Source organism: Volvox carteri (assembly GCF_000143455.1).
Source record: "Volvox carteri f. nagariensis unplaced genomic scaffold VOLCAscaffold_63, whole genome shotgun sequence".
Taxonomy (NCBI): Eukaryota; Viridiplantae; Chlorophyta; class Chlorophyceae; order Chlamydomonadales; family Volvocaceae; genus Volvox; species Volvox carteri.
Window position 1 is genome coordinate 261,131 of NW_003307606.1, and position 22,142 is coordinate 283,272.

General features: G+C 63.0%; 4 protein-coding genes across 4 annotated transcripts in view; 1 reads left to right on the plus strand and 3 right to left on the minus strand.

Annotated features, from left to right (window-relative positions):
* On the minus strand, positions 1 to 1,475 carry VOLCADRAFT_97662 (uncharacterized protein; the record flags this gene model as incomplete). The annotated part of the gene is made up of 2 exons (XM_002956631.1): positions 1 to 695; positions 1,457 to 1,475. 2 exons carry the CDS (start codon positions 1,473 to 1,475, stop codon positions 1 to 3), a joined length of 714 nt encoding a protein of 237 aa, XP_002956677.1.
* An 870-nt stretch (positions 1,476 to 2,345) lies between these two features.
* On the plus strand, positions 2,346 to 14,541 carry VOLCADRAFT_97663 (uncharacterized protein; the record flags this gene model as incomplete). Its single annotated transcript, XM_002956588.1, has 15 exons — positions 2,346 to 2,972; positions 3,069 to 3,963; positions 4,459 to 5,178; positions 5,223 to 5,280; positions 6,194 to 7,233; positions 7,290 to 7,334; positions 7,449 to 7,463; positions 8,397 to 8,543; positions 9,160 to 9,845; positions 10,009 to 10,011; positions 10,398 to 10,622; positions 11,789 to 13,199; positions 13,296 to 13,403; positions 13,506 to 13,606; positions 14,488 to 14,541. The coding sequence occupies 15 exons, from the start codon at positions 2,346 to 2,348 to the stop codon at positions 14,539 to 14,541; spliced, it is 6,135 nt and encodes a 2,044-aa protein (XP_002956634.1).
* A 962-nt stretch (positions 14,542 to 15,503) lies between these two features.
* On the minus strand, positions 15,504 to 15,972 carry VOLCADRAFT_119468 (uncharacterized protein; the record flags this gene model as incomplete). The annotated part of the gene is made up of 2 exons (XM_002956632.1): positions 15,504 to 15,720; positions 15,923 to 15,972. 2 exons carry the CDS (start codon positions 15,970 to 15,972, stop codon positions 15,504 to 15,506), a joined length of 267 nt encoding a protein of 88 aa, XP_002956678.1.
* Positions 15,973 to 17,639: 1,667 nt separating this feature from the next.
* The window catches only part of VOLCADRAFT_67235 (uncharacterized protein), a gene marked incomplete at both ends in the record, with an annotated part of 8,258 nt that continues 3,755 nt past the window's right edge, over positions 17,640 to 22,142 (minus strand). The window contains 6 exons of the mRNA XM_002956633.1: positions 17,640 to 17,818; positions 18,522 to 18,753; positions 19,108 to 19,282; positions 19,645 to 19,793; positions 20,546 to 20,745; positions 21,619 to 21,857. Coding sequence (XP_002956679.1) covers positions 17,640 to 17,818; positions 18,522 to 18,753; positions 19,108 to 19,282; positions 19,645 to 19,793; positions 20,546 to 20,745; positions 21,619 to 21,857 — 1,174 coding nt within the window. The remainder of the gene's footprint in view (positions 17,819 to 18,521; positions 18,754 to 19,107; positions 19,283 to 19,644; positions 19,794 to 20,545; positions 20,746 to 21,618; positions 21,858 to 22,142) is intronic.

Below are 22,142 nucleotides of genomic sequence, written 5' to 3' on the forward strand. Positions count from 1 at the left end.
CTAACCCAGCGTGGAGAAGAACCCCACGGAACCCAGGATCGTGAGGAACACCGCCAAGGCGGGGTACTCCAGGGGCTGCGCGCCCTCGTACCGCACGAACGCCGGCCGCGGCTGCTGGGCACCTTGCTGCTGCTGCTGCTGCTGCTGCTCGGCGGTAGCAGTCATGACTGCATGTGCTTCACTGCCGGCTGTAGCAGCTTGTGTTGCGGCTGCTGTCGCCGCTCCTACAGGGCCGGATCGACCCCCCACTTCTCCACTGTTCCCTATCTCACGGGCTCCACCATCTGATGCTGCTGCCGCCTCCACCACCTCCTCCTCCTCCACCTCCTCCATAACGACCTCCTCAACCACCAGCTCTTCCCCCTCCTCCACCTCCTTCCAACCCCTATCCCCACCGCACACCTGCCCCTGCACTTGCTGCTGCTGCTCCTCTTGTGCCGCTGAGGCCCCGTCCTTCCCCTCACCCTCGCCTTCTTCCTTACCATCACCACTACCATCGCCATCACCACCACCACCTCCGCCTCTGCTGCTGCTATTGCTGCTACTGCTTTTCCATGCCTTCTTGGCTACCCGTGTGGAGGTCGAGACCACCGTGTCGACCAGCATGTAGAGCACCACAGACCAGCACAGGAACTGGATGAGGAGGAGGAGGCGGGGGAGCAGGGGACCGAATCTGCGACCGCCGGAGGACCCCTCTGAATGCAGTTGGGGACGTTGAGGCGGGGGGGGAGGAGGGCGGGGGGGGGGGGGAACACAGCTGAACGGTGGGGTGACGAGGTGGTGTTGATGGGGAGGTGGAGGAGGTGGAGGTGGAGAAGGGCCCATGGGCGGGTGGGAGCGCGGGTGGTTGCTGGGCCGCAAGGGTTCCCCTTGCGAGGCCGACCGCAAAGCGAGGCCGATCCGTTAGAGATGGGGAGGGGGGAGGAATAGGGGGTTGGGAGGGCCTTTGGGGGGGAGGAGGTGGGGGAGGTGCGGGTATATGATATGGGGTGAAGGGTGCGGCGAAGGATATACGGAGGGCTTGTTACGGGGTGTTGCGGGCGATCCTCCTCCAGGGATTCCGCCGGCTCAGCCGCCGCCGCCACCTCTGCCGGGTTGACGGCCATGTACGATGTACTTACCCCAGCTATTTGCGCCGCCACCGCCGCCGCCGCGGCCACTACCGCCGCCGCCGCCACCACCTCCACGGCCCCGACCAGCGGACCGGGAGGAACTACTACCGCCGCCGCCGTCGCCGCCGGCACCTCCTAGCGGACCGCTGAACACCGTATCCAACAGACTATTTCTCCCGTACTGTGACGCACGTGCGGAAATATCAGCGGGATATCACGGTATGACGTCAGAGCATACGGCGCGTGGCGGCCGCCGTGTGATACTGCGTAGCGGCGTGTGATGTTGGCGCCACGCTTTTGTGTTTATGGGCCTTACGGCACCATTGCATGACGTGGTGACTCACCAGCCCACTGGGAGTACATTACGGTGCACGCCGCGGCTCGCAATGTGCAGTACAGTGCCCCAGTATGTAGCGCCGCCCACTCCTTACATACATACATACATTGGAGCTGTTGCTACCACTCCCCCCAGCGCACAGTAGCGGGTGCTACCAGGGTGCGTCCCGCTCAATCCCCCGTCTGGGAGGGCTGGGTGTGGCCATCTGAGCCCGTGAGGCCTGTCTGCTCCTTCCCGTCCCCGAGCATCCTCGGCTTGTGACGCACCTGGCTACCCGTACGAGGAGGGGGAATGACGAGGGAGGGTTGGACAAGCGGAGGGTCGTCCTTGCGGCCGCTTGTGCTGGCGGGCTCGCGCGGGGCGCCTTTGTTGCTGTTGGGAAATGCGCAACAGGGCCGCAGCGCCAGTCGAGGTACATGAAATACGCTGTCAGGCGGGCTTTCCTGGCTTTGCCAAAGTACTCGCCGTTGGCGTAGGCTGTGTTGCGCGACCATGTCAATAGAACAATAATAGGAGGAGGAGCAGCGGCCTCGTTTCGGGGCTGCAGGTGAGGGTGTCAGTTACGAGTTGCATCTGTCCGCAGAGAAATGGCAACGGACGAGTCTTTCAGAATTCAAGCACTTTCAGATTGGTTGTTGCAGTACTCCAACCGCAACCAAAGGCGCTTCCGTGTTCCGTCCGCATCGCCCATGCAATACTGACAAATGTTCTCGATTTGATTACGTTGATAGGGTCCTTCCTAGTAATATTCTTTGTGTATGCATTGGGATCAGCATGCAGCTGCTGCAGCTTGCCATTGTTATACACCTTACAGGATCCAGAGGCGTCGATGCTCATATACAGCAGATACTTTGAGGAACACATGACTTTCTTGCTTCCTTGTCCGAGTCGGAAAAATGAGCGGTGCCTCGCCAGCGCCAGCACCGCCCTCTGGGAACGGTTGCCACGCCACGGATGCATTCCTGACTCTCCGACAACACGCCCATGGAGGCTCAGTCGGCTTCACGGGCTTTCCCATGGTCGGCATCCTACCGCCTGCGCCGCCTGCGGAAGCCGCGCTGCTCCACAACCGGCTTGTTGCCATGGCGCAGAACGATATGCGCGCCCAGATGCGTCACATGCTCGATAGCCACGCACGCCTTAAGCTGGCAGCACTTCTCACCACGCAGCAGCTTAGCGCGCCCAGCAGCCTCGGTGCCGCGATGCTGGCCGCAGTTGACCGCACTCCCCCCCAAGCCTCCTGGGTTTCAGATCCATTCGGGAGCCTTCGGGAGCCTTTGGGAGGATCCATGAACTGCCAAGGGTCACAGACCGGCGCCGAATCCCTGCCCATACCGCCGCTGCCGCCGCTGCTACCCCCCCGGCCAGCGACCTGCGCACTCCAGCCTTCGCAACCCAGCTGCGGCCGAGTCGAAGCCAGCGATGAACCGCCAGCTTCGACCGCGTTACCTTCCAGCTTGCAGCCCATTGCCGCCGTGAATCTGGCCGTCGAGGCGCCATCGCGGCCTGCTCCACAGCTCCACGTGCTCCCGTCCCAGCTCGATTCCACTTCCCTGTTACAGCACCCGCCGCAGCATCACCCCCCACATCTTCCCCGGGCATCACCTTGGTCACTGCAGCCACTGGCGGGCACGGTGCCGCTGGCAAACCTGGCACTGGAGGCAGAGCAACTTCGTCACCTGGTAGCGGAGCGGCGGCAGCGCAAGGAGCAGGTCGCGGCGCGGCTGGCGGTGGCCAGGGCGGAAGCGGAGGCTGCGGAGCGGACGGCCGCAGCTGCGGAGCAGGCGGCCGCAGCGGCGAGACGGGAGCGCGACATGGCAGCAGCGGCGGCAGCAGCGGCAGCGGCCGCGGCCGCGGAGCGGACAGCCGCCGAACAGGCAGCGGCAGCGGCCGCAGCCGCAGCCGCACCAATTCAAGATGTCGCTTCGCAACCCCAGCAGCAGCAGCAGCGGCCGCAGCAGCGACCGCAGCAGCAGCAGCAGCGGATTCGGCCCGTGCATCTGGCCCGATTAGAGGCCTTGATGCTGCGGGCTCGAACGCTGATTGGGGAGTTGCTGAATGCCGCGGTGCCGCTGGGGCTGATGGAGCAACCGGAGGTGGGGGAGCTCCTCAGCGGATTGCGTAAGCTAGTGGATATAAGGCAGGAAGATAATTTGCAGGAGGTTGCTGCAACAGCAGCTACTGCTGGTGGTGCTGCTGCTCATGGAGCAGTCCGCGCTGCAGCCACGGCCGTCGAGGCTGAGGGGGGAGGTGTGCAGCTGGCGGCGCAAGGGGGCGCTGGAGGCAGCGACGGCGCAGTCCGCGGCGGTGGCGGCGGTGGCGCGTGGGCAGATGGCTTGCGGGGAGCAGCAGGAAGTGGGGAGGGGGAGGGTCAGGGGCTGGCGGCGCCGCCGTCGCCGCTGCTGCGGCAGCATCAGCATCAGCACCACCAACAACGTCAACTGGATGATGGTACAGATGGCATACGGGGGCCCGGCATCCTGTCGGAGCTTGCGACAGTGCAGCTTAGCGGCGGTGAGCCCGCAAATGGGGGAGGTAGTGACGACGGCGGAAGCGGACTGCTGCAGGCCGTGTGGCGTACGGCACCGGCCGGGGATGGCCGGGGGGGGCTGCTAGTAGCGGCGGAGACGCGGCAGGCTGGGATGGCCGGGCAACGGCTTGGAGAGGGGGAGGAGGGCGGGGCTGGAACTGACGGTGGTGGCGACGGTGACGCCATCGCATGTGGCGGCGCCATCATTGAAGGCGGCGGCGGCAGCATCGGCGGCGACGGCAGAAGTGCTGACGTGGCCATGCCCGATGTGGGTCAGTTGGTGGATGCGCTGGCGACGGCGGCAGCGGCGGCGGCGCCTGGGAGCCTGACCCGCGTGGCCTCCATCCTCGCAGCGGTACTGCGAGCGTTGGATGGCGCGGGGCGAGAGGGGGAGGGGGAAGAGGGACGGAATGATGATGATAATGATGATGATGATGATGATCATCCTTGCATGGCACAAGGCAATCGTCCTTCCGCAGCTGCCACTGCCACACCCGCTGCGGCTGCTACACAGGCCGTGACTAATGATCTGGTTGCTGGCCTGGGTGGCGGCGGCGGTGAGTGCATGTCCATGGGGCGACCTGGCATGGACGCGAGTGGCGAGGCGGGCGGGGGGGGGCATAGGAGTACCGAAGGCGCAATACACGGCCCCCTTGGCTCTGTTAGTCCTGCCGGCAGCGACGGCAGTGGTGGCGGGGCCGGCGGTCAGGGTGATGATGACGTCAGCGGCGGCGGCAGCGGCGGCGCTGTCGTACGGCTGGCCCAGGAGCGTCGTCTGGCTCAGTGGCGGGAGCTCCAGCGGCAGAAGTCCTTCGGCTGGCCAGGCTCGTACACAGGAGTCGCCGGCGAGGCGGCGGGAGCCGCAGCCCAGCCCTCAACTTCCTCACCCACGTCCGAACGAGCCGGGGAAGCCGCCGCTCCGCGTGCAGAGAGGAATACCACGCTCCCCGCCGTGGGCCCAGGCGCCGAGGCTGCGGCGGCGTCGGCGGCGGCGCTTCCAGCGGCGGCGGCAAGCGCACAGTCGCCGTCATCAGCGCTCGTAGTAACAGCTCATCACGCGGCGACGGAGGTGGCGGGCTCAACGGCTAACAACGCGGCGCAGTCGCTGCCGCCGGCGCCGGCGGCAGTCCAGACGTCCCCGCCTCAGCTCTCACTGCCTCAGGCCAGGAGGCACAAGTGGGGAGCGCCCGCATGCGTACGTCAGCTGCCGCCGGCGCCGGCACCCCACTCCCTGTCGCCACAGCCTGTCCCTCAGCCTCAGCAGCAGCAGCACTCCCAGGGGCAGCAGCCCCAGGTTCAAGGTGGGGGTCAGGTTGCTGCCGTAGTTGTTGCTGCAGCTGCGGATGTAGTTGGGGCTCGGACAGGTAGCGTGCAGCCGGTGCTGCTGGGGGGCAGCGGCGATGGCGGTGGTGCGGGTGCGGGTGCGGGTGAGGATGGGGGTGTCACTGCTGGAGGCTCCAGCCCGGGTGGCGGCGGTGTCAGTAGCGGCGGTGGCGGTGGCCCAGCCGGGCTAGACGGCTCTTCCACAGTTTCGGCGAGTGGGAGGGGGCCTCTGGACACATCACCTGCGGCTTCTCCGCAACCAGAGCAGCAGCAGCAAGGACAGCAGCAAGGACAGCCGCAAGAGCAGCAAGGACAGCCGCAAGAGCAGCAGCAGGGGCAGGGGGAGCGGTTGCGGTCCCAATCCGCAGTGGACCCCGACATCAGTCGCCCGCGGAGCAGTAGTAAAGATAATGCTGCACAACGAACTGCTGGTGACCGGCAGCTTGGAAGGCCTCGGGCGGATCGTGACGGCGGCGAAGGTGGCGGCGGCGGCGGCGGCAATGGCTGCACCTCGGCGGCGGCAGTGAAGGCGCATGTAGGCAGCGGCGGCGGTAGCGGCGGTGGAGGTGGCGGGGCAGCCGCACGACAGCGACGCAGCCGAAGCCGCTCACGCAGCCGACACCGAAGCCATACCACCAGTCGCAGCACCACCACCACCACCAGCAGCCGAAGCCGAAGTCGCACCAACGGCTGCAGGCGCAGTAGCAGTAGCAGTCGCAGCGGCAGCGCGACAACCACCAGCCGCAGTAGCACCAGTTGCCGAAGCCGAAGCCGAAGCCCCATTCGAGATGAGGCAGCCAGGCGACGTGGTTCTGTGGGCCCTAGGGGTGCAGCATCGCCGGCGGATGCCGCTGCCCGCGGCAGCGGTTCATGGCGCCGTGCGCCGGACAGGGATCGAGACCGGGACCTCCGTGAGAAGCAGCAACGGGAGAAGGAACGTGAACGGGAGAGGGAGAAGGAGAGAGCGCGTGAACGGGAGCGAGAACGAGAACGGGAACGTGAACGGGAGCGAGAACGGGAGTGGGAGTGGGAGAGGCAGCGGTTGCGGGAACGAGAACGAGAACGGGAACGGGAGAGGCAGCGGGAACGGGAACGAGAGCGGGAACGAGATCGAGATCGCGCCAGACCTTCGAATCGTGACAGGGAGCTCGGGGATTACCATCGGGGGGCCCGAGAAAGGGACCGGGAGCTCGGGAGCCGAAACGCCTACAGGAACGACCCACGGGACATGGTCCGCAAGGGCAGCGGCGAGGAGGGTCGTGCAGGCAGCGCCGAACGCCCGAATCGGCAGGGTGGCGCTGGCGGCACTGGCGGCACCGGCACCGGGCGCAGCGGGGATGGTGGCCGATCTGGGCCTCTCACACCGCGGCCAGAGCTGGAGAACAAGACACGGAACACCGGACCACCTGACCAGGAACGGCAGCAGCAGCACCACCAGCACCAGCCAGGAGGACCGGAGCCGACGAAGAAGAGTGATGCCAGCAACGCGAGGCAGTGGGCGAGTAGAGGCAGTACGGCAAGCCAAGGCGACGAGCTGGCATCGGGTGCCGCTGCTGTGAAGGGAGGAGAGGCCGCGGGAGCAGCAGCAGCGGCAGCGGCACGGGCGCCTCCTCCGCTGACCCATGGGCCTTGCGAGGGATCCGTCAGCGAGCTGGAGTCTGGGGAGGTCCAGGCGGGAAGCGCATCGTCATCATCATTATCACTATCATTATCATCATCATCGCAGTCGGACATGGAGGTGGATATGGAGGTGGACGCAACACCTCCGGAGCGCCTTGCGGCCGCCGCTGCCGCCGCCGGCGGGGCATCGCCCCCCACTGCTGCGGCGCCGGCGGGGGCCTTATTTGCGGTCAGATTAGTTGGAGGTGCCGTCACCGCCTCCTCTTCCGCCGCCGCCGCCGCTGCTGCCGCCGCCGCCGCGGCGGCTTCTGGTGCACTACAACGTCCAGTGACTGATGGTGTTCCGGTTTCCCCTTCGCCGCCACAGCCAGCATCAGCACAGCCGCCTCTCCCGAATTACCAACCGGCCCCGGTACGGCGATGGACAAGAGAGCAGCAACAGCAACGGCAGCGTCCGCCGGCTCACCAGACGCAGGGGGTCAAAGGCGCCCCTCCTCTCGCGCATGTTCCTGCATCGCATCAACAGGCGCAACAATTGCAGGTCGGAAATGAACCTCCGGCGCCGTCACCACGACATCCGCCATTACCGCCGACACAAGCGCCTCTAGCCGCAGCAGTGCAGCAGCAGCAGCAGCAGCAACCACCTCCCCTGCCTGTAGGCGACGCGTTGACAGGCGGCCAGCAACTCGAGGGTGTGCCTAGAACTCGACAGCAAGCTGGCGCCGAATCGGCCACCGACGGGCTCGCGCCACCGCCGCCGCCGCCGCCGCCACCTGCCCCACCGCCGCCGCTGCTGCAGCTGCCGCCACCAGCGCCACCACTGCAGCTGGTAACGCTGTCGTCATCCTGGTACGAGCCGCACCTACTACACATCGCACCGAACCCGACGCCCTTGCCAGTCTACCAGCAGCCACCGCAAACCCCCACTAATAACTGGAGCCAGCCGCCGCCTTATGCACTTCCGCCAGCTCCACCGCTGCACGGAGCGCCGCCGCCGCCCCATGGAGCGCAGCCGCCGCTGCCGCAAGGACCTCCACAGCATCCCCCCCCCGACGACGGCAACCCATCGGGCTATGCACACCACCCGGGTGTCCCGCCCGGGCTGGGGTCGCCAAAGAAGCTGGGACCGCACACCCTGGGGCCCCCGGCGGCGGCGGCGGCGGCGGCCCACCCCGTATCTCAGCCGCCGCCGCCGTTGGCAGTCGCAGTGGCGCCACCGCTGCCGCCGCTGCCTCCACCTAACCAAGTGTCGTCTCTGCCCCCGCCCTGCAGCCCGCGAACGTCCATGCCGCCGCCCTCTGCACTCCACTCCAGCTACAGCTATAGCCCGCAGCGGCGGCCGCCGTCGCCATCGCCGCTGTTCCACCAGCAGCTGCCGCCGGCGCCGACGCAAGACCTCGCTCTCGGTCTTCCGCCCCCGGGCCCTCTGCCCAGCTTTGACTCCTTCCTCCATCCTCACTCCTACCATCTGCAGCAGCAGCAGCACCACCACCACCACCATCAGCTGGGCCTGGAGGGACCTTCCAGAGCTTTCACTCCAAGGGGGGAGGGGGACCCTGGGCCGCATTTTTGTCTTGGCAGCCCGGAATGGCGGCAGCTGGTCGATACTGGGACAGCGGAGGTGGGCGGGTGTCAGCCTGGCGGCCTGCCCGCGCTCTCGCCAGGGTTCCACGACGCGCCCGCAGGGTCTCGGCCGATGCCTAGGGAGCCCCAGCCGCACCTGCCACTGTCGCTGCCACTGCTGCTGCCGTTGCCGCTGCCGCCCTCTTCCGCCGGTCTGCCACAACCTGAGCGTCACCATTACCCCCAACAGTACCTGCAGTTCCAGCAGCAACCCTGTTTCCAGCAGCCACAGCAGCAGCAGCAGCCACCGCAGCCACAGCAGCAGCCACCGCAGCCACAGCAGCAGCAGCAGCAGCCACGGCCGCAGCAGCAGCCACAGCAGCAGCCACAGCCACAGCAGCAGCCACAGCCACAGCAGCAGCCACCGCAGCAGCCACAGCAGCAGCCACCGCAGCAGCAACAGCAGCAAATGGCGCCACCGCTGTCATTTCAGGGGCAGCAGCAACCGCAGCATAGACTGTTGCTGCAGCTGCAGCTGCTGCCGCCGCCGTTACCAATCCTTCAGCCGCAACAACAGCAACAACAACAGCTTCAATATGCGCAGCAGCATCTCCAGCCACAGCCGCTACAGCTGTCACAGCCGCCGTGCGGGGGGGTGTTACACGGCCCATCAGGCGGCCGCAACGACGACGACGACGACGTGTCAGAACGGCCGGGGCAGCGGTGTCAAGGCCTCATCCCCGTAGAAATGCGGAGCCAGATACAGGCGGCCCCGAATCAGGCTCAGACTCAGGCGCTCAGCCAGCCCCAAACTCAAACTGAAATCCGAAACCATGGCCAGGCACAGCCCCAGGCCCCATCCGCCCGAGGGCCGGAGCGGGACTGTGGGGGGCGCCAAGGCCGCGCCCAGGGTTCGAGTCCGGACCGGGACATGGACCGCCGGGGCTGGGGGGCCCGAGGGGGTTCCGGAGCAGCGCGGGGCCGGGAGGGGGAGGGGGATGCAGAGCGGGACCGCGGTCGCCATCAAGGACGGGAGCGGGAGCGAGAGAGGGAGCGAGACAGGGAGCGAGACAGGGAGCGAGAGAGGGAGCGAGAACGAGAACGGGAAAGGGAAAGGGACCGGCAGCAGCAGCAGCAGCGCCGTAGGGAGAGTTCCCCTCAAAAGTCAAGGTCGACGCTTCAGCAGCAGCCGCAGCAGCTGCAGCTGCCTGACGCCAAGGGCGGAAGGAGTGATAGTCGAGGCGGTGGGCGGGTGGTGGACCGCAGTCGCCCTGCGGAACCTGACGAGTCGGCGGCCGCCCAGCTGCCATTGTCGTCGTCGCCGTCGCGGCTGCAGCGGCACGGATATGCGGTCCCTGAGGTAGGGACGCAGCGCCGGTCTCAACCATCCGCCACAGAACCGCGTGCGGGGGCCCAGAGCCAATCGGCTGTCCGCGAGCCCTCGGCCCCAACCGCCGCCGCCACTACAGCTGCCCCCGCATCAGCACCAGCACCAGCGCTGATGCCTGCTACTGCTGCTACAGCCGGTACGTCACACCCACCGGCGGTAATGCCGAGGTCAGGTGACCAAGCCCCTGAGCCAACTGCCCAAGCGGCAGCCGTTGCGATGCCCGCTGCAGCAGTAGCAGCAGAGGAAGCGGTAGCAGCAGAGGAAGCAGTAGCAGCAGCAGTAGCAGCGCCAGCTCCTACACCAAGTACAGAAGTACTAGGGACAGCGGCGGCGGCGGCAACGGCGGTATCCTTCCTGGGGGCCGGTCACGGCGCGGCGGCGGCGGCGGCGGCAGCGACGGCGGCGGCGGCGGCGTCTCCCGCGGTGGCCAGCGCCATCGCTGCCGCCGTTGCCGTTGCCGCGGCTCCGGATGCCAGCTGGCCAGCTACGGTGCAGATTCCACTGCCACCTCTGCCGCCGCAGCTTCTGGAAGCTGGTGGTGGTGCTGGTGCTGGTGGTGCTGCTCCACCGCCCCGCGAGACCAGGGTGTCGCAGCTGACAATTCCAGGGCCGCTGCCGGCGGCTGCCGATACAGCTGTGCTTCCGGCTTCATTGCCGCGGCGTCATCCAAATGACGCGGCGGCGGCGGCGGCGGCGGGGACGCTGTCGGTGGACGAGCCGGGGCGCGGAGTGACGTCGCCGATGGCGGTCGGGAACGGGGCTGTCGGGCGTCCGCTGGTAGCGGCAGCAGCAGCAGCAGCAGCAGCAGCTCCGGAAGGAGGAGAAGGAGGCGGAGGAGGAACTGGTGCAAGGGAGACGTCCGGCAACGAGCAAGGCGGCCGGCTCGGTGATGCGTCACCTGGGGGTAGGCGGCGGGTGGGCTTTGGGCTTTGGGAGGAGTGAGGTGGGGGCTTTCCGGGTTCCTGTGTGTGTATGTATGTGTGTGTATGCCGGCTATTGTGCTCCCTTCTCTTGCGCACATTCGTCCAGACGGCCGATCAGAATGTGGGCGAATAATTGGATGTTATGTCTTTTTTGTTTGTTTTTCTTGTTACTTAGGGTTTTAGGGTTTTCAATTGACGAGGGTTTTAAGTCCCGTGCCCAAGTTGTACGACCCTGCCTTGCCTGCGTCCACATGCCTCAAGTACAATAACATGTGCGGTACAGCGGACACCGTACTGCAACCGTACAGCAAGCACCCGAAGCCGCTGCTGCAAAGCAACTGATGCCGTACTGCTGTACCGCCGCAGCCGCCACAAAGCAATGGCGAGCCATTGCATCCGCCGACGCCTCGCGGCTCTTTCTGTCCCCCAGTGGCCGCAGGTTGGAGCACGGCCCCCTCAAAGCCCGGCACCGGAGCCACAACTGCTGCCACTGCTACCGCTACTGCTACTACCGCTACTGCTACTGCTATTGCTGCTACTGCTACTGCTTATGGAAACGGTGCTCACTCAGCTGAGGCTTCAATTGGGGAGGCTATCGGAGGATGCACCGCGGAGGGCCCGGGGGATAGGTCCGTCGTGCGGAACACCAGCAGCGGCAGCGGTGACGGCGCAGCAGGGCGGACAGTTCGGCCTCCTGGCAACCGTGAAAGCAGCGGCGGTGGCGGCGGCGATGGCGTTGCTGCTACTGCCGGCGGCGTGAGCAGTAGGAGCGGCGGCGGTGGCGGCGGCGGCGGCGGCGGCGGCGGCGAAGACGGCTGTGGAGGAGGAGACGAGGCAATCCGGGGTGAGGCTGCCGGGCATGTAATGGTTTCTATCAGTACGAAGGCCGGCGGTGCCGTACACCCCGGGATGCCGCCTCTCCGCTCCCGCCGTCAGCGACTCGAATGGTCCCCGCCTGCGCCGTCACCGCCATCCTCGCCGCCGCCGCAGGGCCCGGAGAACGTGAAGCCTGAGCTGCTGCTGCCGGCATCGGCGGCCGACAAGGCAACGAATGCCGTACGAGGGCAGTGTGGCGGCGGAGTGGCGGAGCGGGAAGCGCGGCTGTGGTTGGAAAAGGGCACTGGAGGACGGGGAGCCGCCAATCGCCCGGAGGCAGCGCGCAAGGCTGGAGGTGTGGTAGTGGAGGTAGCGGAGGCTGCACTGGCGGCGGACAGGAGGCGGACACGCGGGCGGCCCGTTCCGATTACCTTTGACCTGGCTCCGCTGACCGTGAAGGAGCCAGCCGCCGCCGCCGCCGCCCCCCGAGCTGCCGGGACCTCAGCGGGTACAACAACGGCACTGGAAACAGCACCGATGCTGTCGGCATCATTGAAAGCTCAGGAAGTGGCTGCGAAGGAACCGGGATCGAAAGCTGCGGCGGTGCCGGCATCAAAACGTGGGTCAAGTTCAGCGCCGAAAGCTGCAGCTAAAGTGGCGCTGTCGAAAGCTGCAACCAAGGCTGCGGCTGCGGCGGCGGTGGCGGCCCCGCAGCTGGCTTTGATGGCCATAGCGACGTCGCCCCCCACCGCCAGTGACGGCCCCCTGGAGCAGCCGCCAGATCGGGCTCCCGTTGCGGCGACTCACGGGGCCGGCGGTTCCGCGCTGGAGGCGGCTCCTCCCCCTCCTCAGGGGGGCTCTTTCAACCCATCCTGGATGGCCAGCAGCGCCAACACGCTACCGGCGGACCCGTGGGTCGGTATGGCGGCCCCGGCCGGCTTCGTTGGTTCTTTCGGTTTGGCGGGATCATGCCACGCGTTCCTCCCGCCGGCTTTCTTTCCGCCGTTCGGTGGCCTTGTCGGAGGCTTGGGTGGCGGCGTGGGGTTCTTCGACCCTATGCTGATGGCGGGGGCGCTGTGGCCTTCGCAGCTACAGCAGCTGCAGCAGCAGCAGGGGACCTGGACGTCAGCTGCGCCCGGCGCTGGCGGCACTGTTGCCGGCGCCGCCGGCGTCGGAGGCGGCGCCGGCGGGGCCGGTGGCGGCAGCGTCGACCAAGACCTCCCGCAGTCCGCTGCAGGTGCCCCCGCCAGCCGCGTCCATGCCGCTGATCCGAGGGAGGGTCCGGACGGAGGTGCCGAGGCCCCCGCGAAGGTGTCTCCCGCCGGCAGGAAGCGGCAGCGGCTGGGTAGCCTGGTGGTAGCGGCGGCCGGGGGTGGGGCGGGGCGGCAAGACCGCCGCACCGCCGACAGCCGTCAGCCGAACCCAATGCTTCCGTCAAAGAAAGCGCTTCGCGAAACGTCGTCAGCGGCGGCATCCGCTGCGGGAGCTTGCAGCAGCGGAGGCGGGTTGAATGCTTCAGCCGCGGACGGCGGTGTTGGGAAGGGCTCAGGTTCTAGTGGCGGCGGCGGCAGCGGCGGCGGCGAAGGTGCCCGATAAGTTCGTTGGTCCTGTTGCCAGGGGTGTGGGAGCCGAGACGGGGAATATTACTGGCCGCTGTAGCATTGCCTTGCCGTACGTGCAGCCGCTTCGTGGCGCCGCGAAAGCGGGAACGGGCCCGGGGGCGGGGCGGCGGTGGTTGCGATGACGCTGCGTGCGGTGGTGGATGCCGTACCAGGGAAGGTGGCATCAAGTGAGTTGTCATTCTGGCGGCCTGAGCGGCCTGGGCGGGGGCGGGGGGGGGCGGGAGCAGCTCAGGTAGGGGGCTGCTGTCTGGTTTGGGCAATACGTGCAGGGCAGGGCAGGGCAGGGCAGGTGTACGGTATTGCGGTGCTGTTGGCGGTGGTGGTTAGGAAACGGCGGTTGGTGATGGAGGCGCTTGTGATGACGGCGCAGGTGGTGGCTGCGAGAACTGACTTGCGCCTTGGCTTCTTGGACCCCGTAGATGGTCGACAGATAGCTAGGTAGCTAGGTAGGTAGATAGGTTCGTTTAGATAGGAGTTGTCATGCGCAATGCACTGTGTGTTGTTATGTCGCTCTCACAAGGTATACAGGTAGACAAACCGGCAGACGTATACACAGACATACAGACGGGCATACAAACAGACAAGCAGACAGACAGACCGGCAGGCAGGCGGACCAAAGGTAGTCTTAGGGCTTAGGACCACATTGTACGACATGGGAAGGGCTTGGCATCGTTCCGTCGTTTCAGCTGCCTCGGGGGAGATCTACGTACCTACTACATACATACATTCTGCTCCCAGTCGACCCAGTCGACCCGGGTTCAAATCCGCCTGCCGGCTCCTCGGGTGTTTGAGGAGTGATGAAATGGGAGGTGGCCCCCCATCATATGGACGGTGTAGGACGTGATAATATCAACTTGCGAGCTGACCAGGAACTAAGTTGATGCGCCGTTGATCCGCTAGATTTGGTTGGATGCTGGTGGTGAGTTGCCGAACCCAACGAATACATTCTGAAGTCGGATGGGGTGACGGATTAGGGTGCCCCTCTAGCAGGGGAGAGCAGGGACTGCCCCGGGAAAGGGGGCCGCTGGCGAAGTTAACCACCCTGTAACAACATACATACATACCCAGGGTATAGGGGCTGCGGTCTGGGAGTGGCGCGTGTGTGTATGTGTGGCCTGGCAAAAGGGATGGTCGTTGCTAGGGGCGATAGTACTGTATGTATGTAACGCGGAGAGATGCCGCTGGTGTGCTTTGGAGTTGGGGTTGCGGCCTTTGAAATCTGCCGCATGTGTCGCACCCGCACTACTACAGCTCAAACCCGTGTACGTTTTATCAAGCTTTATGTGGGTGCTTGTAAAATTGTAAACCTGTTTTTTTTTGTGTGGGTGCATGTGCACGAATGGCCTGGCACAGGCGTACGGAGGTTTCGGTGCTCTGCGGATAGAGCTTTCTCTTAACCTTAAAAAGAATCAGATTACAGAGCAGGGGCAACGCGCTAGATAGCGCCAAGCAAGGGCCCCCTCTCTCCGTTTACTACGACCTAACGGGGTTGTTCGGTTTCCACTTCGGATTAACGTTGCGGGTAAACCCTTTGTTCCAATCATGCATCGATGTGTAAAAAAACTGTTTCGCAAACGGCCAAGTTGTTGGCAAACTTACCTCGCCCTCGCAACCTCTGGTCCCCATATGGAGCGAAACTAGGTGGTGAGCTCCTAGCAAGGACTTCCGTGCCCTAATCCGTGACGATAATTCGAAGTGGAAACAACATTAAGTCTTTTGATGCGTGTCACAGTCATAAAAGGGTGCATCATTTGGACGACAGTAAGCTATTAGTCATGCTGTAACAAGCTGTGATAACCCTAAGCATTTAACCAAGGAAATGCCATTAACCTAGCTGCCTGAAATGTTTGGATGCTCCAATTAAAGTAAGATCGTAAGTTTTGTGTTCCATTGGCGGCGAAATCGAAATGTAGGTCAGATTTAAAACCCATGAAATGCTCGTTCTTACTGGTGGGCGGAAGACCGGCATCTACACGCAATTCCAATAGAAGCGACGAGCTTGCTGTCAAAATAAACGTGATACGGAAGCTATTCGCGTGTAATATACGTTCATATCACATAACCATATCGTATATTACGTAACCATATCGCACTATTTCCTGCCTTGTAACCGCACTAGGTTCGCTCGTGCAACGGAGGGATTCATTCCGTTTATCGGCGTAAGGTTCCAGGATTGTGGTTGCATTGCGGGCCTCCCAACTATACGCACATGTGCAATTGGCAACAGCTTTTTATTCCTTTATAATTAGGGAAAGCTGTTATACGACTTAGGGTTTTAAAATGCCAGTGAATTCCGGTAAAGTATCAGCCCTAGTAAACTCAGGCCCTTGCTGCATCTGCCGCACTAGACCGCATTCCCGGGCGGGCGGACGGGGAGCTAATTTCTCCGTCTCGTCTGCCGCCTTGCGCACTGCCTTCCTGCATCTTAAGGAGGCAGGTACGTCCCGACTGCCGTCGCCCACTCGAGCGCGCGGCTCAGCCTGACTGGGACAGGGGGGCAGCAGCAGCAGCAGCAACAGCCAGGAGCTGCAGCACCACGGACGTTCAATTTAATGCTCCATGCATGCCCGCATATTACCTACCTACCTACCCACCCACCTACGTGTACGTAAAAGCGCCTGCAGGTACAAAAGCTTATCAAGAAGCTCTCACCTGGCGAGACAACCACACGGGCCAGCCGACCCACCTCGCGTAGGCCATGAAAACACTGATGGTCAAGCGGAAGTTGCAAGCCATACATGGACAGTTACATGACCCCACAACACATGTGCCCCCCCAACATAACACCAAATCTTCCCCACCCGCAAGCTCTCGCCCATCAGCACTTGATCAAGCAGCGAGCCCACAAAGCGGAGGCCCCTCTCCTTCCCGAGACGTCCGAATACAGCCTTAGGCCGCCAACAACACCAACCCCTATACGCAACGCCTACAGTAGAAAACCAACCAAAGGAACCCGTATATCCGTTCTTTTCCCAAACCCACGCAACCCCCCAAAAGTTTACTTGAGCACACGTGGCGGTTATGTAACGTAAACGCACACACAGGGACACAGTCAAGAGACACACTCTCTTTGCCAGACATTCCTCACTTTGGGTGGACCCTCTTCCCCTCTATTATAACCCCGCGCCACCCCACCCCACCGCACTGCAGCCGCCGCTACTCCTCGCTCTTTGTACAGAATGTTAGGGCTCGTCATGCTGCGTGTTCTCGACAGGTTAAGGACAAAAAAGCGTTACGCTACTGTACTAATTCTTTCTTCCCTTTTTGAAGACCCCCTTTTGACGCGGAGCCCTTGTGGAGGTATGTGAACACCTCACCACCCCCTCCGAACCGTCCCGCATCAGACCCTTCCCTTAAGGCTTCACGAGCTCAGCTATCGTTTGGGAAAAACAGTGAGCAAGGCGCTGGAAACCGGTGGGGCCGCACGGCGTGGGGTTGTCGTGAAGGTCTCCCCCCCCCCATGGGTTGCCCCGTGTACGGCAACCCCCAAGTCAAGCACCTCAGAAAACCCCTCCCCCCTCAACCTCACACCACTTGCGCCCTTGCAAACCCCCTCCGTCCTCCTCCTCCTCCTCCTCCTCCTACTACTACTACCCCGCAGGGCCCAGCCCAGCCCAACAGCAACAGCACTACCAGCAGCAACAGCAGCGGGTTACCACACTGCCCAACAAGGATCAACAGTCCCACGCTGCCCCCCTCCTCTCTCACGTTGTCCGGCCCGGTTTGCGACATCCCTAGCATCCATAAATCGCGCAGGAGCACGTCGTGATGCCAGGCGGGATGAAAAGCCTCATGTCGTCTGCCGTACGAGCCCCCCAGTAGTCGTACCGTGCAGCCCTTGAATAATCGCGTGGGACCACCAACACTAACACACACACACACATGGGGCCTCATTAAACCGCACAGCTGCTGCTCCCAACAGTCGTCGTCGCATTCAGATGTCGAGGAAACGCAGGAAAAAGGTGCAACAAATGCAGCAGCCCTGCACAGCCACCCGACCCCAGCACACATCCCCCTCCTCCTCCTCCCCTCCGCGACATCCCGACCCGGAACGCGTTCCTCCCAAAACCCAGATCCCCCAGCCCCCCAACCCCGGCGCAATCACACGCTCCACCAACACAACCGCTAGGGCCCCACCGCCGCAACCAACTCCTAACTTACCCCGCTACCCCCGATGACGCACACATACACACACAAACATACATGCAGCAGCACGCATACTTGCCAATATCCCCAGATACACCATCGTGGTGGCACCAGGATTCGAACAGCCGTCTCCCAGCTGTGTGCGTCTCTGGTGCACTCATTAGCTGAGTCGCACGCGTCTGTACGTGTGTGTATGTGTATGTATTGAGTGTGTGTGCGGCATGTGCCCTGTGCTGATGGAAGCTCTGCCGGGGGGGTCACTTGAGGTCCTTGCGGCTGTCCAGCGCCGCGTGTGTCGACTTGAGGTGCGCCTTGTACGACTGTATGTCGCCCTGCCACCTGCGCACTTGGCCGCCGCCCACCTCCCAGATCTCGTTGCAGACCTGGCCAATCAAACGGAAGTCGTGGCTCACCAGCACCAGACCACCGTCCCACTCTGCAGTGCAGCCCCGATGGACCAGCCACCGCCACCACCGTAACCAAAGCCACAGCAGTATGAAGAGGTAGAGCGAGAGACGAGAGCGAGAGGCGAGGCGACAAGGAGGCGAGGCGGAGCGGGTGCAGGGCAACAGAGGAAATGAGTGTGTGTGTATGTTGGGAGGGGGGTTGGTTGGGGGTGTTTCTTGGGGTGTGTGAGGGCTGGGTGGGTGCGGGCATGGATTGGGTCCAGCATGGAAGACTACTCGGCGGTACGGCACCGCAACAAAACTCCCCCCAAGTAAAACAAGTACTGGATGACCTCTACAGAACAGATCGGGGAAAGGTACTGGAAGGGGAAGAGGGCGGACAGGGGCTGGAGCACACAGCACTTCCATTCGGCCCGGACACGGGTCGACACGGGCGAAGAGGCCCGGGAGAAAGGGCAGAGACTCAAACACATAACACACACATATGTCTGTGATTCTATGTTATATTTTGGTATACATATTATATTATTTATACATTATATTATATTATACATTACATAAATTATATGCAAGGATATGTAACGAACGCAATCGCCCGTTTTCCGTTGCTGCTGCACTGGCATTCAGGCGCACTCACGCACCGCACCAAACTCCCCCCCTCCTCTTCCCTTTCCCGCGCAACCGCCCCCTCCTCTCCCGCCTTTTTCCTTCTTCCCTCCATCCTCCTCTCACCGTTGATGGCTCGCGCCAGGGAGTCAATGGTCTCAATGTCTAGATGGTTGGTGGGCTCGTCCAGCAGCAGCATGTGCGGGGTGCGGTGCGCCAGCCAGGCGAACACCACACGCGACTTGAGGCCGTCGGAGAGATTCTTGATGGGCAGTGTCTGGGTCTGACCGGTGATGCCGAAACGCCCGATCACGGAGCGCATCTTCTCCTCACCCAGCTCGCGGCCATACTCCTTGAGCTGCGGCAGGATAGGGGTGCGTGTGTGTGTATTTCTGTGTGTGTGTGCGGGGGGGGAGATGCGGAATCCACAGCGAGAGGAAACAGCTTAACTCGTCCCACGCTCGTCCCAACTAACACCCACCCCTGGTGTCGTACCCGCCCCAGCAACTTCCCCCCAGGGGTTCTCCCTCCTTCGTACATTCTGTAACCCTCTTCACCCCCGTCCCTCTGACGGGTGTATAGTCGCGTCCTTGCTTTCGACTCCGGCTGTGCAATCTCCCCTTTTCCACACCACACGTGTAACCTCCCATTTCATCAACCAAACGCAATCCACCTCAACCCCCCACCCCCTCCCTCTCCCCCCCTTTCTCACCATGTACTCCAGGGGCGACAGATCCGGGTCCAGCAGCTCCGTAAGGTGCTGGTGGTACTGCCCGATCCGCAGGTGGTTGTGGCGCTTCACCATGCCGTCCAGGGGCTCCAGTGCCCCCACCATCAGCTTCAGAAGAGTGGACTTGCCGGCACCGTTGGGACCCACAATGGCCACTCTGCAGCCCCGCGACAGGACAGGTGCAGGAGAGGAGTTTAATGGGTTTTAGAGTTTTAGAAGAAGAGAGCGACACGGTGTGTGTGGGGGGGGTTCGCTCTCAGGAGCCGAAGGAGGTGCCGACCCGGCAGGTGGAGAAAGAGGGAGGGGGAGGGGCCAAAAAGAAGCCAGTGTGCGGTGGCGTGGAGGCATTACAGGGGTATCAGGACACAGGTGTACTTGATCGACATCTTTCTACCCTTAGCCGGGCACCCAACACACAACAAAAGCAAAGAGACACACACAGACAGACACACACACACAGACACATGTACAGAAAAAAACACAAGGACACGGCAAGCCCCCCCGGCCCCAACCCCCCACCTGCTGTCCAGATCCACGCCCAGGTCCACGTGGCTGTACAGCACCTTGTCAGGCGAGTAACCGAATGCCACGTCAGTGAACTGCAGTACGGGAGGAGGCAGCTTGCCCACGTTCTCGAAGCGGATGCGGATCACCTTCTCGGACTCCACCTGAGGATCACCCGAGGGGTGGGGAGGGGAGGGGTGGGGAGTGGGCGTGGGCAGGAAAGGGCAGTAGCATGCCTAAATCTTTGTTGGAAGGCAGAGGTCGCAGTCGGATCCAGATTCAGGGGACAAGCGCGCATATGTATGTATGTGTGTATGGGGGGAGAGGGGGGGGGAAAGGTGGTTGAGGGCGGCCGCATGCGCAGGTGAAAGGAGGCATCAACCGGCGAAGGGTGCAGGAGAGGACCGGAGCTAATACCCCGAGAGTCAGATCCCCCCGGGGTTCAGGTCGCCCGGGTTTGGGGCCTGAACAGGCTAAACCAGGGCCACACCCGGAAGCGGTGACGCCGCCAAGCAGCAGCAGCAGCAGCAGCAGCCGGATGAGGATGGAACAGCGGGTAGCAAAAATGGACGACGACGAGGACGAGGAGGATGGCGCAAAACAGCCCAAAGCCCCCATCCCTGGCGCACACCGCCCCTAACCTATCCCCCCCTCCAAACCCCTTTACACCGGGATAAAAGCCATGAAACCAACCTGACAACACACACACACACATCACCTTCCAAAACACACACAGCCAAGTCCACGCCTAGGCCTAGGCCCCCAAAATGAACACGGCCCCAATGTGAGGATGCGAAACAAACAGCGAACACACTTGTCGCAACAATCACATCTCCTCCCTCCAGGCGCCCCCTCCCCTCTCCCCTTCCCTCCCTCCTCCCCCAACCCAGGCGCCTTCTCCCGCCCGCCTGCTCACCTTTTCCGTAAGTCCTCCTCGCACCATCTTAGCCAACGTCTTCTCCTTGCTCTGCGCCTGTCGGGCCAGCTTGGCCGAGCCGTGTCCGAACCGCGCTATGTACTCCTTCATGTTGGAGATCTGCTCCTGCTCCCACTTGTATCGCTTCATCTGGTTCTCCTCCAACTCGGCGCGGGTCTGAACGTACTGGTCGTAGTTGCCTGCAATTTTTTTGGGGGGGGAGAAGAGAGCAAAGTAACCGGAGGAGGGGCCCACGGGTCGGTGTGGGGTCGGGTGTGACAGAAAGAAAAACAGAGGTGTTTTCAATACCAATACCATCACATCGTTTATTTCTTTACAAGAGCCCTCCCCCCCCTGCAGAGAGAGGTCATCACGGCCATCGCAATGCGGGTTCCGGAGCGTTGTTGCGCTGTTCGGGGGTGATGATGATGATGATGATGATGATGATGATGATGATGATGATGATGATGATGATGATGATGATGATGATGATGAAGCAGCTGCAGCAGATGGTTGTGGGGTGCTGGTGCTGGTGTTGTTTATTGAACGGAGGTGGTGGCTGAGGGAGGAGGAGGTGGCGGAGGAGGAGGTGAACAACAGCGCCAGACAAAATGTCACGCAACATGCATACATGCAAGAAGAATGCTCATACCGCCTCGTAGTAGTAGTAGTCGTAGTAGTAGAGGTGTAGCGGGGCTCAAGAACGAGACAAGGAAGATACCTGGACGCGATGTGCCGCCGAATGGTGCACACATCTCGACAGTGGGAGGATGCTCGAAGTAGAGAGAGAGAGAGTCAGTGTGCACCGGCGGCGAGGCGGATGGTAACAAGTGATTCCCGATGCCCCACCAGCCCTTCCCCTGTCGTTTATGTCGTCGTCATCACCTTTGTGTTTTCCCCTCCTCCCCCCCCCCGCGTCTTTCCGATGTTCCCCCGGGTCCCCCCCCCCGGAAGACCCGCACCCCCCACCCCGGGATGCTGACGGCCCCCATCTACGGGACGTGGGGATGGCGGCGGTTGGAGGAGTAACATTTGGGGGCGCACGCACATCACTCTCACCCTCTCACTCTTACCTGTGTAGTACACCAGCTTCTTCTTTTGCATGTGGACGATGTTGGTGCAGACGCCGTTCAGGAAGTCCTGGCTGTGGCTCACCATCAGCAGGATGCGTTTGAACTGCCCGAGGGGGGGGATTGGAGGAACGAGGTAAGGAGGGGTTAGGGATGGCAGGCAGGTAATAACTCGGGGCGGGCGGCGGGCGGGCGGCGTGGGGGTGAGGGACACTGCTCTAACAGGTTGTAGGGTAGAGGGACTCGCTGTGGGTGGGTACGGGACGTGCGGGGAAAGATCAGCTCCTCAAAGGTTAGCAATAGCATGGAAGAGTAGGGAGCGCTGAGAGAAGCAAACGGCGCTGTGGAAAGGCCTGGGAAAGCAAAGGACGACGGATTCACGACGGCTGCCCTTCCTTGGAAGTGCCCCAGCGACTTCTTAAACCGCGGGTTAGCGCCCTTTGCAGCACTGTTCACACATCCCCTCCCGAGCCCCCCTCCTCCCCGCTGCAGATTTCCCCCCTGTGCAAGTAAAACACACAGACAGA